The sequence below is a fragment of the Terrapene carolina genome, unplaced genomic scaffold, assembly GCF_002925995.2.
Source record: "Terrapene carolina triunguis isolate 2854851 unplaced genomic scaffold, T_m_triunguis-2.0 Scaffold714, whole genome shotgun sequence".
NCBI classification, from domain to species: Eukaryota; Metazoa; Chordata; order Testudines; family Emydidae; genus Terrapene; species Terrapene triunguis.
In genome coordinates this window covers 12,564,713-12,583,134 of record NW_020665065.1, presented here as the reverse complement: position 1 = coordinate 12,583,134, position 18,422 = coordinate 12,564,713, and the positions used below count along the sequence as shown (strand labels likewise).

Genomic DNA, 18,422 nt, shown 5'->3' with positions numbered 1-18,422 from the left:
TTTTACATAGTGTAATGGCATGTATTATAAACTCTATAGTACTTTTAAAGGCCCTTTCTAGTTCTTTGAGTTAACATGTAATAAAAATATCTTGGCACAATTTGTTTTTTTTTTTTAAATAAATAATCTGATATTTATTTTCCAGCATTTTTTCAATGTTCATTAATTTACTTTTTCACAATTAAAGAAATTATAGGGAGGGGGTCAGACAATTATTTTATGACGGTGGACTCAGATTCAAAAAGTGAAAGCTTTATAACCGTTAAAATCCAAATTGTCAACACCTCATGTCAAAATACACAAAGTAACTATCCTTAAACTCTAATAAGTTCTCAAACAGCATTTTTCCTACTTTGACTATCTGTAAATATCTATTACTATCCATGGATTTTGTTGTTGTTGTGGATTTGTGTGTGTGTATGGTGAAATTTACACTAACCGACATTTAGTGATCGAAAGCTAATCCTTCCATTCCTAAATGTACTTAAAGAACTTTGTCAGCTTAAAAGTCTTCTTAAAAATAATATGTCTTTATCTTATATTAATACCTTGGATGAGCAAAACAATATTATTTCATTTTACCATCTGCGCTATTTGTTTACATTCTGAACTTCATTCTGCGTGGGAAAACAGACTAGTCACTTTCACTTTGTTTCCAGTCAGTTTCACTTTCTGTGACTCATACCTATTATCAAGTTCATTTTGTAATAAACTGCTGGAGAATGTTTAAAACAAAGCATTTTCTTTTTCTTTCTTTTTTTTTGTTTTAATGAATTAGGACACTTGTACTTTCTGTAGTGCTTTAAAGTTTAAAATGAAACCTAAATGTGTGGCCAAAACTATCTTGTAGCGTTTCTTTAAAAACAAATAAACCCGTGTATTCACCTTATCTTCAAAAATAAAACACATTTTATTAGCCAACAGATTTCATTCTCATTAAGGCTTTGTATATATCTATTTTAAATTTTCCACAAAGCTTTCTATATTGTCTGTATCCAAATTATAGTTGGGAGGCCTGACACGAAATCACTAAAAACTGACTAATCCCAACTCACGAAAAATTGAGACTCTACCCTTTTCACCTATCAAAGACTAAAAATGAGACCTTTGAACACAGATCACTGTTTGCTTAAAAAGAACACCAGCAACTTATACATCACACTTCAGTATAATTTTTTAACCTACTATATATTTACACAATACCTAAAATTACTGTAACCAAAAGATAGAAGAAAAACAGTTTTCTCTATTAAGTCTATTTGTTTATTTTGTGTATTTGGCAGCACTGTGTATATGATGTTTTAGTATTTCCTCTGTACAGTTAGTTTCCTCCACTTGGAGTCAATCACACAGAAAAACATTAAGAAAAATAGCAATAATGGCTTGTAAAATCTCAAGCTGAATTAGGTCTAAAGCAGGTGTAGAAACAGAAGTTCTTTAACTTGGTTTTTGAAACTGTCTAGATTACAAATTGACAACACACTTTAAAATTCAATAAATGGCTAAGCTATTTATTATTTAGCAGTTGATGAACTGATGCCTTTTGCCTACCACATAATTTTGCTTGGAAAAAGCTTGGTATAAAGCTGCCAAATACATGTCAGTTTGCTTCTGAATGCATACTTATTAAAAGAGACACCAAGTCCAGATCAAACAGTTCTTTCAACAGAGCACATCATCAATTTCATTTGGACTCACAGGCAAGGTAAAGCAGGATACCAGTTTTTATGTAGCTGTTTAACAAAACACACACTCTTCTGTAATGGTATTTTCCCTCAGCTATGACTGTGGCCACAACAGAATCATAGGGACCACAAGGGTCTATTTATTTCTCTATTAATTTTCTTTAATAAAACATGAGGATTAAGGTGGTGCGGGTAGGGAATATGGGAAGAAACAAAGATTCAATGATCCTTTAAAACTCAGACTTGCCTTATCTTTGCACAGATTTAAGCCAATCTCTCTCAAGATACAGTGGTCATGGATGCCAGATCTTTCTGAACATATGAAGGAGGGGTGACATTTTTCATGGTTTGTGATTGTCACCCCATTAGTCAGTGGGATCACTGTCTACTAAAAGGAGGCACTTCCCTTTTACACTGCCCCCAAGGATCTGAGTGGTCTGCTTCTACAGCCTTTCCCCCCCAGTTGGGGGAGCAAGAGATTGAAAACTAAACCCAGGTTTCCCGCATATTCTGCATCTCTCTACACAGATTCTTATACTGCATTCATCACCATTGTATCTGATTGCCTTTCACTAGTGCATTAAGCAACCTGACTATACATCTTGTTTGTTTGCACAGTACATCACCAATTCTGATTATTAATTTGGCCAGACAGTTGGTCTATAATTTTCCATTTGTCCTTATAGTAACTGGAATATCTCCTAACATTGTCCTCAGTTCCAACTTCTGTGGATTTCTGATGCAGCAAAAGCAGATGTGCTGTCACATCCCTTTATGCTAAAATGCAAACTCAACTGACAAGAGGCAGCCACGGTCAGCTGGATCTACTATTTAATCCAGTTTAACAGATGTCATAAATGATGTTTATATGGAAAATCTTCAAAAGCTCAATCATTGAAACTAAGAGGAGATTACTACTTAAAAACAGCAGAAAATGATTACAGCACAGAAGGCTGCATTGGCTCCATTTTAGGCACACAATTAAGAATACAGAAGACTTCTTGCACATAAACCTATACCAACATAATGTTAAAATTCTGGAAATGAAAAAAAAAACCCACTCAAGGTAATGAACCTTGAAACCTGCACTTCCATATTCAGCTCAGTATCCAAAAGGACACCTAACAATTTGCCTGGGCAAAACTCAAACTCAATCAATTAGGTTTTTCTCATTTTGCCTAATTTGAACCTAAACCAGCTGTCACATCCACTCATTAGTCTTGGTCAGACAGCAGAGTGGTGCCAAGATGAAAGTGCCACAACCTAGACACAACAATATAATGAATTGATGACAATGAAGATCATACCACATCATCAGTTGTCTAGTTAGCTTCACATATACACAAAAGAAGAATGGTGAGAAAAGTTAGCTCTTCTAAACTTCATGTGTGAAGATCCTTGATGATGAGAAATTTCCCAGCACTACTGAATAAAATTTACCGTAGGATGACTTTCATTTCAGCTATTTACAATTCCATTCTGTCAAAATGATCCTGGAGTTGCTCAGACAAAACATTTCCAATGATAGACGTGCATTAACTGTCTTAGCTTCTGAATAGAAGTATCTTAAATGAGAATGGCTGACTGTATAAGTCAAGGGATGCAAAATTTTAATTTGCTGTTTATTTTACAGACAGCTATCCACACCTTGGTAGTAATTTGCTTAGATTACAGCAACCTTCTTCTTTCTGGGGTACAGGACTCCCTTCTTACATCTCTCCAGCCTGACTAAAGTGGCACTGACAAACTCATCTTCCTCTGCCAATACTTGTCCACATTACTCCCTTTTTGCAGCCTCCATTACTCCCAATCACTTTCCACTTCAAATTCATATCCCCTGGTCATAGCCCTGCCACTGCCAACCATCTCATCTCTTGTTTCCTGTCAGTCTCCTATTAGGATCATATGCTCTGCCAATTCTACTGCCCTTCATGTTGTCTTTGCTTCCCCTTACCACACATGCCTGCATGTCCTCTAAATTCCTGGACTATCCTTCCCATACCTGTATTTTAATGCAGCCTCCTTACCTGGCTTCAAAATCCCACCTCTCTAACAATGACTCACACTCCTACGGCAACATTTAAGTTTTAAAAGTTGGAACTAACATTATGCATACCTTACGAAAACAAGAAACATTATCCTTATTTGAATTAAACCTCCTTCCATCTGCCTTGCATGATGTCAATTTTCTTTGCATGCTATTGTATCGTATCTAACACAGCTAGTAATATCCTCAAGACAGTATTTATTCTCTCTAAAAAGGTCCATGCAAACCTCTGATGCTCTAAAACTTTATATACAATTAGGATGAGCTCTGAAACAATGGGTTGAGCCTCTGGCTCAATGAAGGTATCTTGTGAAGTATGAATATATCCCACTGAATGTTTCCAGACATCTGCCCCAAAAGAATGATTTAAAGCGTCAGATTAAACAGCAAAAGAAGTCCTAATATATACATGGAAAAAACATGTCTTGCCTTTGTTGGCTGTGCAGCCAGTGTTCTTCTGTAATACCATCGAACAAGATTCATGGAGTGGCACAAGACTAACAGAACTGTCAACTAACTGGCAGTATTGCTCAACCACAATGGGGACGAGAAACATTAAGGATCAGAGAAGCTAGTTTCTTCCATGGTGGAAAACCACAAAACAGAACAATGGATATAAATATAAATATAAATATAAAAAGAGGATGCTCTCTTCAACAATGCAGACTTACTATATTAATGAAGTAGGAATGTCCCAAAGAATTTGAAAACTAAAGAAAACAGGAAACAGTTCACGGAAAATAAAATACTTATTCATGCGCTGAAATGCCATTTTAAAGATTCTTGTAAGTGTTTATTTAAATCAGTAATACTCAGACCTCCGTGGTTCAGGAGCCAAATTAGCGATCAACATTACCCAAAAGAGCTGTAGTAGTGTGAATTCATTGTTTCATTTACTAGATAGATATCTATATAGTAAGAGCATCCTGATTGGTTAATTATTAACCACGGTGTTTTAATATCATGTGCTGCAAAGAGCTGCAGAACACATTAAAGAGCCACTTGTAGCTCCGGAGCTTCAGTCTAAGGATCACTGATTTAAACCCTACCAAGACCTATTTGACAAATCTAAAAATGTTGCGTTGACAATTCAGTAAGAAAAGCAAATCTGGTAAAAATGTAGAGATAAGAACTCTCTTGTGCAGAACAAAGGATGGGTGATGTGTCATAAGGGATCAAAGATATATGACAGAATCCCTCCCTAATGTTATGTTAATGTGTTTTTTAAAATATGCATCTCCCAGCTGTGCTCTGTGCTGAAAACCAAATATTATTTAAAAAGTGACATCCTGATTGGTTATAGATTCTTTAAGTAGCAAAGTTCAGGAAGTAAATTGCCTTTTTATATATACATTTAAGGGAAGATGGCTATTAGCAAATAGTTCATAAGTAATCACTGTCATCTGTTCACACAATGAAATGTTCTACAGCTTTAATCTGCTTCACGGACATTGCATAAATGATAGGTCGAATGCCACTAATCAAATTTTGTTTATATTTAGTTTGCACAGGAAGCAACTAAAAGTCTGAGTTTATAAACTGCTTTGTCACACCTCTGAATTCTCCCTGATCTTATATGAAAGAAATCCGCCTTTACCTGGGTTTTTTGTTTCTCTTTTACTCCAGAGTTGGAAAACTAAGAGCTAGTGCAAAAAGTACACCTACAAAAAGCCAGCCACCAGCTGGCAACTGCTTAAGGAAGCAAAATAAAACCTCCTTCAGAAAACATCAAACTTTACTAGAAAATCTGAGCTCTCTTTTACAATGAGGTTTATCCTTTTATGTTGCTTATTATCCCTTTGCAAAAACTTACGATTTTCTTCCTTTGGTTTAAATGTTTTTTAGTATTATATTGACAGATAGTTACAAAAGAGACTTTTTTCTGCTACAAAAGGAATCATGTCAATGGACCTAGTTCTCATTTGAAGTAAAGCTAGGATCTTAACCTTTTGCCATAAGCAGGCTAAAGCCTGGGACATGGCCAAGTCTTTAGGCAGGTTACAGAACACGTTAAAACGTTGTCTGCACTACAGATTTGTAGTCGGCTAAGGAGCAGTCCTGTTATAATTGGGACCCCTGACATGGTTGTATTTGTGATGCAGACAGTCCCGGACAGGCCCTTTTTTGGTTTGGCTCAGGGCTCAAGCCTTTCACCTCCTTATTTAACTCAAATAAAAATGGCTGTAATGGATTCATACTAGTTCCTGTCTGTTCATGTCCACAAGTAATTTGTTATAATTGGCATTCATGGGTCAAGAGAGACCTAGAATTTGAAAACCTGGGAAACTGCAAGTCAGAACTGAGGTGCATCGGCAAAGCTGTCTGGTGGAATTGTCAAGGTCCGAAAGCTTTATAATATTGTTTTGTTTTCAGTGTTGCTTTTATTTTTTTGAAACATTTTCCCATCAAATATTTATATGCAGAAATGGAGCGTAGCTTTTCCATCACATACCAATGATTTAGGATACATTACACTGAAGCCAGGCATGGAAAGGGATGAATGGAAGCCCGGCTAGATGTACTGGCACTAGCTGTACTGTAGGTAAGGAGAGTGGTACGGACTTCAGCACTGGCTGCACAAGCGAGAAGGTATACAGGGTGGTCAGGGCTCGTGCTGCTCACTTCTATTTTTAGCAAGCTCGCTTGAGCGCAGCTAGCGTGGGTACATCTAGATGAGCTGCTATTCACACCAGTGGCTGTAATGTATATATACCCATAGGATGGATTCCTATAAGGATTGCAAATCTTAGACAAATCACGCACAGTATCTGAAAAGTTGATTCTCACATAAAATAGCACAAAACAATTATAAAGTATATTAAACGTTTAAATCATTTTGCACCAGGAGTTGCATTACCTCAGCACAATATCTATTTACTAGTATTGGGTACAATGAAACAGACTTCAAGTCAGAAGAGAGTACAGAGTCAATACAGGGTTTTAATTTATTTTGGTATTTAGCTCAGCATCTAACATGCATTTCTGACTGAGAAGTCTCTGAAAGAGTAATAATTTTAGGTTTTAGTAGTATCATGCCTAAGGCGGAAAACAAAAAAGAAAAAAGTTTGCATGCCAAGAATTTGAGTCATTTCTGTGCATATGGCCACTGTAGGAGCCTACATGCAGAGGGAATCAAATTCCCTCAGGTGCCTATATTTAGGATCAAAGTACTTTTTAAAATACAAAACTTGTAGCCTCCAAGGGATAAAAACTACAAAACTGTCTGAAATGAACTTTATTTAACCTAAGGTTTTGTGCCAACTTAAATACACTGAACTTTTCCCACTTGAAAGAAGGCATTTACCCACTGCGTGTTCTGAGATGCATGGAGAAGCCATTACAGGAATAATCAACAGCACTGTAAAATAGAAAAGCCATAAAATGACAAAAACAGATTCAACTTATAAATAACTTACTTTTCAGTTCATGCAGGCACTCTGTATATATTTCCTTTACAGTGATGATTAAAGTTTAGCCTGACATGGTTGTATGAACAGATCTAGTCCTATTTACAGCCTCCAACTCACCTTAAAATCTAATATAAATTTTATTAAAGGATCTTATAAGACACCGGGTAACTGAAAAACAAATAAGATTTGTGAAAGATTTTCCAGCCTGTGGCTGGTAATTACTAGATATGGAGGACAGTTCATCAAGTTTTGGCTGCATTGCCAGCTCCACAGAATTGGTTGCATTGATGAAAAGAGACAATTTCTGGCACCGCTGAATCAGGTGAAACCCTTTGTAGCGAGAGCAGACACTAATTAATCATACTGTCTCTACAGACGGCACCGGTGGAGCAACATGAACATGATCTATTGGCCAGGTCATGTTTTCTGTTGCAGTTATGGTCAGATTTGAGTTTTTCCTTCTTATACTTAACAAAAATTAAAATGGTACCTATGCGACATAGAGTTATATATATTTTAAAGAGGAAGCAGGTTTTAATTAATTTTACTCACTGCAGCAGTTCTGGCATTTCATAAGTTATATTTGAAATATCAGTTTTGAGTTATATTGGCATTCCAGGGTTATATCTAGTTGTTCAAAAGCAGTACAACTAGTTGGAACAAGCCTTCACCTTCATCACAAGTGTCTTGCTCACCCCCACCCCATAGGCAGGGGGATTATCACTCTGCTGAGAGAAGCCCTTTTTGAGAAGGAGACTGTTGGTTGCTCAACTCGCATTCAGTTTCAATGGGAATTTGACATCTAACTGCCCTCTGTGTCTTTGAAAATCTCCCCAACAGAAACCTAGTTACAAATGACTCCGAAGTTCAAAGAATGACCTTGCCCTTGTGGAAAATGTAGTAAGGCTCGTGCCTTTAAAGGCAGAGATTTATGAGACTCTTACTGCAGATGTGATTGCAACCAGGAAACAAATCTGTATGGAAAGGAAATACAAAAGAAATAGATATCAATGGTTGGAACGGCTGGATCATGAGAGCACGCAGCACTGTAAGCACAGAACATGGGGATAAGTGTTCGTTTGGACAAATGTACAGCTCTAAGGAAGCTCCATATCATTAAGTGATCTACCACCACCACCACCACCGTCACAAATACAGGCCTATCCTGTATTAGGCCTGTATTTGTGACACTGGTAGTGCTTAGACATAGATGATAGGATGGGAGATCTCAGCTGCAGGCTTAGATTGCCCTGTAAGAAATCTAAAGGAGATGGAACACCGCGTATACTGGTGCTGATACTTCCATCTTGACACCAGTATGAGATCTGGCTCATACTTTTGCGTAGGCCCAAATGGTGGAAAGCTTGCTGGGAGCAAGTAGGGTATTTATCACTTTTGAGAAGCAGCATGCGATCTTGGTTGAGACTTGCTGCTGCTCAATAGACAAGGTGTTAAGACTCCGATAACTTGGGTTAGGATTCAGCCGCGAACTTTGAAGATTCTGTTTACTGAGAAGATCTATTGAAGAGCTTTGTGGCAGATCTGCTAGGTATGAAAACTCTGGTCTTGGCTTATCTGGGGTTATGAGAATGCCCAATACTACTACATTTTTGACCTTTTGAATTGCTCTTCCTATTAGTGGGAGAAAGGGAAAAGTGTCTAAAAGTAGATTTGGCCATGTTTGGGTCACAGCCTCCGCTCCTATTGACCTGTCTGCTTCCCTAGTGAGGAGCAGCCTTCTTTTAAAATTTCTACTGGATGGGAACATCTGCGCCTGGGGATAACATAGGTCCCTGCATAGCAGCAGCAATATTCCTTGGTGCAGAGACTGCACAGCATTGTCTATCTGCTTTTGCATTCAGTGTGCTTCCTTTTATGTGGAGCACCCTGATAGAAACTAAGTGATGTTCTGTCCAGGACAGCAGCCATAAAGCACCTGTACACTTAGATCAACTTTTTGAGTTCCATTTTCTGGTTTATGTATGCTGCAGTTGTCTGGTTGCCCCAATTGGCTCAGGAGGTGCTCTGCGAAGTTTTGAAGGGCCAACCTGACCACTTATCTCTAGCAAAAGTTGACACTGTGAAGCCTTTCATACCTTGACCGTGTTCCCGGTGAGTCCTGAATGGGCTTCCCATATATAACGGTTAGTGTCTGTGGCCAGGGGCTTGGGGACCAGATTGTGAAAGGAGAATCCTTACATAAGACAATGGATCCCTCTTGAATGGTATTTTCACCTTCCTTTACATTTGCTGTTGGGAATTAATCTATGCCAGTTTAACAATCTCTGAAACTCTCACATGTGTTGTTTTACCATTGGAGTAATCTCCATGCAGGAGACTAGAAGAGACAGAAGCTGCAGGCAAAGAAGGATTGATATCACCCAGTTCCACGATACTTTGGAAATTAGAAACTGGATCATGTTGACTCTTTTCCCGTATCAGAAAGACTATTGCCCTTATCTTGTCTACCTCAATCCTAGGTGAATGATCTTCCAGAACGGAATTCAGTTTATTAGAAATCTTTGTGCTTGAAACATGGACTGTGTCCTCATATCAACTGACACTGGACATTTGACATGCCTGATAACTAACCCTGATCTGTTTTTATCTCATACATATTGTGACTGAGAAGTTGACAAATAGTTGTTTTTTGTAATTAACATAGGTCATTTTTATAAGGAAGATATCTATATAGCCTTATTGCCCTGGTGATTGCTCTCCTTACATCTTGGCTGCCACTCTAAGTTAAGGGGGGAAAAAAAGGATTCTCTCCCATCATCCTATCACAGACGGCCCATGTTTGGGATTTTCCCAAGAAAAAAAGCACAAGGATAATTTTGGGAGTATAGTCCCCTCAGGAAGCTGCTCTGTACATACTGTGCTCCATGAAGCTGGGCTGTGACAGTAACCACAGCCTCTCCAGCAGGGGTAGTCAATTTGGTTTTTTGGTCAAGGTCCAAATTTCTTGCTCAAGGTATAGTCAAGGTCCAGACTCCAGAGGAAATAATAATAGAAATAACAACAATCATGAGAATAAGTAAATACAAATATTTCAGGGTCTGTTTGAAAGCAGCTGGCAGTCCAGATTTGGCCTGCGGTCCGCCTATTGACTACCCTTGCTCTCCAGTGTAAACTGACTGCCTAACTTCCGCATGCCTCCAATCAAGAATGCAAGCTTCCAGAACCAGAGGAAAAGGTGCAAGCCCCAATCTACCAGAGACTACCAATATGATAATACTTTCTTTCCCACAAACAGAAGTGTATTACTTGTTTAATCACTCTCTCTCGCCTACACCTCCCCACCCCAAAAACAGTCTGCTCCAGAAATCTTAAACCTTGAACAAATAACTGCTCTTCACCATGTGATAACCCTTTTACGACTGGGTTTTGTTCATCTGTAGATGCCTTAACCGCATCCACCCACAAAGATGAAAGATCATCATTATGGAACTCCCAAAAGCACTGATATTCAGACTGTTAAAATCATTATGTATATTACTTTCTCTATAATCTAAATTCCCATGTAATTATCATGGACTTTCAGTTCTATTTCAGACTCTCTTGTTCCCAAATTGATAGAACATATCTTTAGGATCCACCATGGTCTATGATGGAAATATAGGTTTTAATAAAATAGTAAGTTCTTAAATAGAGCTCCCCTTCTCCATCAAAAAGTCCTCATGTGAGGAAGGTATTATTCCAGCTTCACATATAAAGAACCTGAGGAAGAGAAGTTAAGTAATTTGCCAAGACCACAAAGGGAGTCAGTGCCAAAACCAAGATGTGTTTGTACAGTGCCTAGTACAATGGGCTCTTGGTTTATGATTGAGGTTCTTAGGAGCTACCGCAATACAAATAACAAACAAAATAATTCAAGGAGTTCCTAGCTCTAAGTCCTGTGCTCAGACCATGCCTTTTTCTCAGGCACAAAATAATTAATGAGATTTTAGAAAGAGTTACAGTACTAGTGCACTAGAGCCTCCTAATCAACTTACCTTCGCTTTCCTCAGAAGAAGTGTTTTCACCATAGCATAGAATTATTTATTAGCTACATTTAAATCAAACACTTTTGTTTTGTAAGAGTATCAAAAAGGCACAAACCCGGAAAGCTGTACACAGAGAGTATCAAAGATTTTTTTTTTTTTTTGGAACAAATGACATTTTCAAAACAAGCAAAACAACTTTAAAACCTGGTAAAATAAAACTTGCTACTATGTGGCATAGAAAAGGGAGCATCCAGGCTAGTGCTGGCAAATCTTTCAACTCCAGGAGGACAATAATCTTTACATTCACATCATATTAACTGATTAAATTCCCAGTGAAGAATTAAACCTGAACATCCCAAAGCCCTAGAATTTCAGCAGGATTCAATAACAGAGTTAATATACAGCTCTGTTCATGTATGCAGGAAGACTCATGTTTTAACCATGATGGAGAATTATTACTTTACCCTCGGGGGCCCTGAACCTGCAAACACTTACGCAAATGAGTAACTCTAAGCACTTGAGTAATTCCATTGACTTTGGTGGGGCTTCTCACATGCTTAAAGTTAACTATGTGCATAAGTGTTTGCTAGGCCTGCACCCCAAACACAGTTTTTATTCCGCAGGCAAGACCTATGGAAATTAAAATTCAAGGACGATCTGTTTATAATTATATCTTCGTTATTAACTAATTAGTTTGAATGTATCTATAAATATGCAATGTGTCTTTTTAGTGTGTTAACTTGCACGTTATCTACAGATTATTTCATGTAACAACAATTACCTTTGCAGCAGAGTTTGATACTCCATGTGTGACATTTCTTATAAGGCCACCAACATTTCCATATTTTATTAGCCCTGTGACACCTTCTGAAACATCATTCAGGAGACCCATAGGGTTGCCAAGGAAATCCACCGAGCCCAAAATCCTTGCTGCCTGACTAAGCAGCTCCTATAAAACACAGTTAAATGAAAAACCATTATCTACACATCAGATTTCATGGTCAGCAGAGCTAACAGTATTTTAAAAACTACAACATGCTAACATTTGACTCCTGGAAAGAACAAAAAGATCCAAAAGTCAAAACATTATCGTAAGAGGCATGGTCAACAACATTTGTACTTTGTACAGTGTTCTGATTGGTAAATCTATCTAATAGGATATCTGTCTACCAGTCTGTCTGTTGATCAATTTGAAAAATGGGAACATAGTTTAACTATTTAGTTCTGGAGAGACTAATTCTCCTCAAAGTAAAAAGCATACCAGAACATTAAAGATGGAGGAGCCAGAGGTTAATGATTTCAGTGGAGCTACATTGATAGACTCCAGCAGAGTATCTGGCCCCTAACATTCAGTATGATTAAAGAGTATTTATATAAACACATACAATGATTAAGCATTACATATTTACTCATTAAAACAGGGAAAGGAATTTAATATTTTATAATATTTGATAAAGAGCTACTAAAACAGAAAAGTTGTAGACTTCTAGTGGATGTCACAATATGATTTATCTGACACTCACCTCTTGAAAGTGCTTAAGGATGTCATTAATGATAAACTCCTTTGTCTCATATGGGTGGACCCTAGTGAATGGATCCAGGTTAATCACTGCATCTTCAAATCGGATTAGAGGAAATCCCAGTGTGCTTTTCAGTGCCTAATTAAATAAAAACTGGAATTACAACTTTTATGTTCATCTGTACTTCTCCTCCATGATATCTGAATTAACTGATTTCTAAGCAGGCAACAAACCAAATTTATCTAGCAGCTATAACAACTTTTTCCTGATACAGTACATTCGCATTTATCCAAAACCCTATTATCGGAACCGCCGCATTATCCGAATCCCTGAGGGACCAGGAAGGGACTTGGATAATGAGAAGGTTTGGATAAAAAAGCAGAGATCCCCAGTCACAGCTGTGAGAAAGAGGATGACGACAAGTCCCCAACCGGGGAGGCCACCCTGCTACTGAATGGCTCGTGCAGCAGCGCAGGAAGCCCTCCGCAGCCCTGCTGTCACAGGAGTCAGCGAGCTAGTGGGGCATGACAGCGGAGATGCAGAGGGCTGGTGACACCCGATATCTGCAAGCACAAGGTGCAGGGAAGGCTGCAATTCTGGCAGGGCAGAGTACAGTACTGGCCAGGAGTCCCTGCTCTGCCCCGCCAGGACTGCAGCCTCACTCCAGCACCTTGCATTTGCAGGGATCGTGTGTCTGTGACCCCAGGGGCAGTGCAAGGAGCCCTCTACAGCCCCGGAGTGAACAGGGCAGAGCAGAGATTTCCTCCTCTTTGCAGTCCAGGCCAGGAAGGATGAGCCCCGGGTGCGGACTTGGGGAGACACCCTGCTGCTGAATGACTCCTGCACTCTCGGCTATCCAAATTCCTGATTATTCAGATAAAATCTGAATCCCCCATGTTATTTGGCAGCATGCAGTAATCACTTTGTAATTATGGCAATAATTTTGGACATCATCAATATACTGACAATTGATAAATTGTTTGAACCCTATTTGCCCACTGGTTAGAGAGTAATTAAGTACACCTCCTGATGTAACAAATCTTCCAACAACTTGACAGGATTTTAGTTTCAAAAGAACAAGTTTCTTATTTCTAAGATCCTGTGCTTAATTTTGTATCAGTTACTTAATTATTCTGATACTTGTTCAAATACACAGAATTAAACAGAACCCGAAGTTTGGGAATTTTCCCTCCATACATATTGGATGGCACATTAGAGGTTTTCCACTCTTCTGGATGTGTTTGGATGAAGTGAAAGGCGAAAGATTTATACGATCTGAAGAGAAACCAGAGTATATATTACCTACACAAACAATTTCCTGGAGGCCAAAGGCATTAATGTACCTCAGTCTCATCTCTCATTATCTGTGTTCAGTGTGATTCACTTACAGCTGCCTTTAAATTAACATTGTGAAGGAAATGAGGTGGGTGAGGTAATATCTTTTATTGGCCCAATTTCTGATGGAGGAAGAGACAAGCTTTGAGTTTCAAAGCTCTTCTTCAGGTCCGGAAAAGGTAACCAGAGTATCATAGTTAAATACAAGGTGGGGCAGATTGTTAAGTGTAAGGCGTTAACACATGTTGCAAGAAACCACTTAAAATGAAGAGGGCAATTATCACCTTTACAGTCATATGATAAAGGAGGCTTAGAAGATTATAAATTGTTGTAATGAGCCATAAAATCAGTGTCTCTGTTGAGACCATGATTTCTAGTGTCTAGCAGAGTTAATAACTTAAGTTCCCAAGCTCCTCTTTTGAAGGTGGTTAGCAGGTTTCCCTTGAGGAAGAGGACTCATAGGTCAGATATGGGACAATTGCTTTGTGGAAAGCGTTTGCCCATAGGTGACAGGGTGTTTTTTGTTTCTTATTTTTCTGTGTGAGTTCATTCAACAATATAGTTAGAGTCTGGTTTTACCCAGACAACTATTATTGGGACACTGCAAACAACATTGTGAAGGAAGGGAATTGTGCCAGCAATGAGAATACAGGCCCCATCTGGATTTTGTTTGGTATGTATGTTAAAAGGATATTTAAGGTAGACATGCTGTACCTAAGGCTAAATCTACACTACCTTACAGCGACACAGCTGCGCCACTGTAAGATCTCTCATGGAGTCGCTCTATGCTGATGGGAGAAGCACTCTCGCCGACACAGTGTGCACACTACTGCTTATGCTGGTGAAATTTAGTGTTTTTTTCACACCCCTGCGTGGCATACGTTTTGCATACATAAGTGACAGTGTAGACATGGCCTAAGCTCATACTTAAAAAATAAAATATAGTCTAATGGTCTATCCATTCACAAGTTGGCTGGGAAGCTGAGGAACCCTCAGACTAACTGTAGATGTTTTTATTTGCTGCAAGTTTTTTTTTTAAATTATTTATAGTTCTAGCATTACAAAATTATGCCTAAAACCAATTACAACTCTAATAAAACAGTTTAGTCAGAATTTGCCTTTGCTTTCCTCCAATAGTTTTATTGCACTTTGATCCTGCAACAGCCTGCCCCATATAGCTCATCTTCCATAAACTCATTTTCAGAGCTTATTTAAGGATACAATAAAAGTAAGGATGTTTGTGTTATCCCCTCTGCAACCAAAGTGATGGGGGTGGGAGCAGTAGAAGAAAGCAAGTTTTTACTTTTTAAATAGGATGAAGATAGAAGAGGTCTAAGTGGAGGGAGCCTTATGGGGGAAGTCTGAGCACTGGGAGGAAGATGACTGAAGAAACGGACACCCCAGGTGATGCTTGAACATACGCTAAAATTACTTTAGAGCAGCACTGCTCATCTTCATCTTAGACAATGTCAGCGATAAAGTAAGTTTGAAAAGGACAATTCTCTTTATCAAGTGTATCTATTGGATCATTCACTAAGACTAGCACAAAGAAGATATGGACTTTGGAATCTTCAGCTGTTGCTATTTGACAGTTAAAATATATCAGAAAAGTGATATACCTGAAATATTTTTCTCACCTTCAAACTAACACCAAATTTCTGTTTGATTCATAGCACTGATTCTGAAACTTACTCTTACATGAAGACAAGCTTCAGCAGAACCTTTCCTACCAGTGAACAGAAACCATCTTTGGCAGAACTTTTTCTATTCATGAACTGCAACTCTAGATGATTTATGACTGAAATGAGCGATGGCATCCGTGACGTTACTGCTATCAGTGTCACTACATGTTATATCTAGAAAAGAGTGGGGTTCCATGAAGCCAGTGTCACTTGGTCTTCAAAAGTGAATGTTGCCCAAGAGACAAGCATGTTATGGTCTCCTGTCTTACCTTTTAATATAAACATAATAATTTTGGACAAATGAATTCAGGAAAAGAAATGAAAAAAAAATTGAGATAACATTTAGATTGAAAAACCTTAGTTCTTTTGGAGGTGGGGATTTTTTAAATTAAAATATATTTTAACATCACAGAATTGAGGTATGTCAAATACAACAACAGAAAATGAGATGAAAAGCATCTGAGGAACTGTTTACCTTTTATTTCCTTTTAACAAGAAATTGTAGAAAGGGAATGAAGATTAAAATTCACTTTTATTTCAGTTCCTAGGTGGCATTAGCTGTTGAAGCATTTACTAACTTCACAATTCACACCAAATACCTAATCCATTGAGACTCTAAGGTATCAAGAAATCTTTGGCATTTATGTTATATCTTTCTACATTAATCATTGTTACACCCATGTTAAAATGTAAAGTTAAATTAGGCAAAGTGAGTTATTCTGCCATCTGCAGGCCACTAAATTATGTTACACAGCTGGCATAGGTGTGTGTGTTGGGGGCGGGATAAACTAGGAACTATTCATGTAGCAACTGAATAACTAAACAAATGCAATAGTGTACAAACCTGTCACTTATTTGCACAAGTAGCAAGCAGTTTCCTGTCCATGACTGTTAGATGCAACATAAAGTAGGTCTGTTGATACAGGTAACTAATAAAAATAATAATCCGTCTGCACTGACATTGACAAAAATTAGTGCCCAAGGCTTAAAAACATTTGAGGAGGTAGGGAAAAATATCTATCAATAGTATAAAAAATAACTTGGATATAAAACTGTATAGTAAATTCTCTCTTTTTCTCCCAAACTATTCTGTACCACACAGGACTGGAACTCCCTTCTCTGAAAATTTCATACATGTTACATAGTCACTGACTGTTTTTATAAGTGTATATGCCCAGTTTTCTCTTGAGATAATGCTGGCAGCTGCTGGGACGTATCTTTTTTCACAGTTAATACCAGTTTCTTTCTTTAAAAAAAAAAAGGCAAAAGAGACTGTAGTAGGGTCAAAAATTTTCCAGCAAAAGTATTTAAGATCTGTGAAAATACCTTTAGTGTTCTTGCTAAATGCTGCCATTGTTTGATAAGTGCATGTCTCTAAAATAACTTGTCTTACAAACCTGCCTGGCCGGCCAGGCAGTCCTACACACACTACCGCTTCCCTCCTCTTCCTCAAGCAGATATGGATGAGGAGCATTCTCTTGTGCCAATACCAAAAAAAAAAAAAAAAAATATCTTACACATTTTACATCCTGTGTTAAACCACAGAGTGCCGATAATGGTTCTGTGAACAAGGACAAGTCAAGAACAGGTTATTAGAAACAGCCTTAGTGTGTAGGGATGAATCTCATTTTATTTCCCATGGCTGAGTTCTCCACAGGATTCCATGGTAACACCTCACATGCCACAAAAGAAAACATTTTTAAAATGTGTCGTTTTTAGCAGTGTTTGTATTAGTGGGGTGAAAACAGTAAATGATCTAAACAGGTTTTCCCATCTTTTATTTTTATTATTTAATTTTACTTTGTATCCATTTAAAAACAAAGTCAATTTTGAATTCATTTGTTATTGATATTATTTTCAAAACACTATTAATTTATTTTCTGCACATTGTTGGCATTTCTACCAGAAATGGTGTCGGATTTTTTTGGTTTAATCAGATTGTACGAACTCCCTTCCCCTTGCTTTAATTTTATGGTGCTGTACACAAAAAGGGTTAACGGTGGAAAGGTTAGCCTTCCCCATCATTTCAGGTGGCCAGTAAAGCTGGTCAGGGAATGACACTTCTGTTTCATGACAATTTTCAAGGTCTGGAAATTTGTTTTCATTGTGCACTGGTTTTTGCAAAACGAAACTGTGATGAAATGTCTGTTTTCAGAGCAAAAAGTTGGGTTTTCAATCTCTCTCTCTCTCATCCATCCTAAACCTGTGAAATCTTTCCATCAACATCTTTTTGTTTTCCCTACATGTTTTGGTTGACAAAATGGCAGTTTTTGACACCCCCCTCGCCCCCAAAAAACCCCAAAAAGACAAAAAGTGTATGACCAGTACTAGCAACCAGTTCTCTAACATCTCTCTGAATTCTCATATTACAGTCACTCTCCTATGGTCCTCCTCTTCTTATCCACGTGCTGTTCCCTATAGTTGAGGAGCTTGCCTTGTTCATTCTATATTCCCCATTCCCTCCAGACACAGACTATTCCTTTCTTGCCATCTCTTTAGAGTATGACATTAGCTTGACATTCTCCATAAATCATTAAGAGGCCATTCTGAATTAAAGAAGCCTTCAGTTAGTTAGATGCTATGTTACCACATTTAACATTGATTCTATAATTAAAGACAATGGGGTCCCTCCCATCAGTGTAACAGAGCAGAATTCAGCTCTGAGAATCAAGCAACTCATAGACACAGTTGAGCTCCTGTGGGTTTACTTTCCCTTCTGCTGGAAATTTTCTGCCTTCTGTGCTAGCAAAAGTTATA

At 38.1% G+C, this 18,422-nt stretch overlaps 1 protein-coding gene across 5 annotated transcripts in view; it reads right to left on the bottom strand.

The window, feature by feature from the left end:
- The window catches only part of VPS13D (vacuolar protein sorting 13 homolog D), a 183,431-nt gene that overhangs the window by 61,735 nt on the left and 103,274 nt on the right, over positions 1–18,422 (bottom strand). For 4 of the 5 annotated variants that reach the window (XM_026659907.2, XM_026659908.2, XM_026659909.2 and 1 more), the window contains 2 exons: positions 12,652–12,786; positions 11,910–12,077 (listed from right to left, as the gene is read on the bottom strand). In XM_026659907.2, coding sequence (XP_026515692.1) covers positions 11,910–12,077; positions 12,652–12,786 — 303 coding nt within the window. Of the gene's footprint in view, positions 1–11,891; positions 12,078–12,651; positions 12,787–18,422 lie in introns of those variants that run through there. The other variant, XM_024210588.2, reaches the window with a different exon arrangement.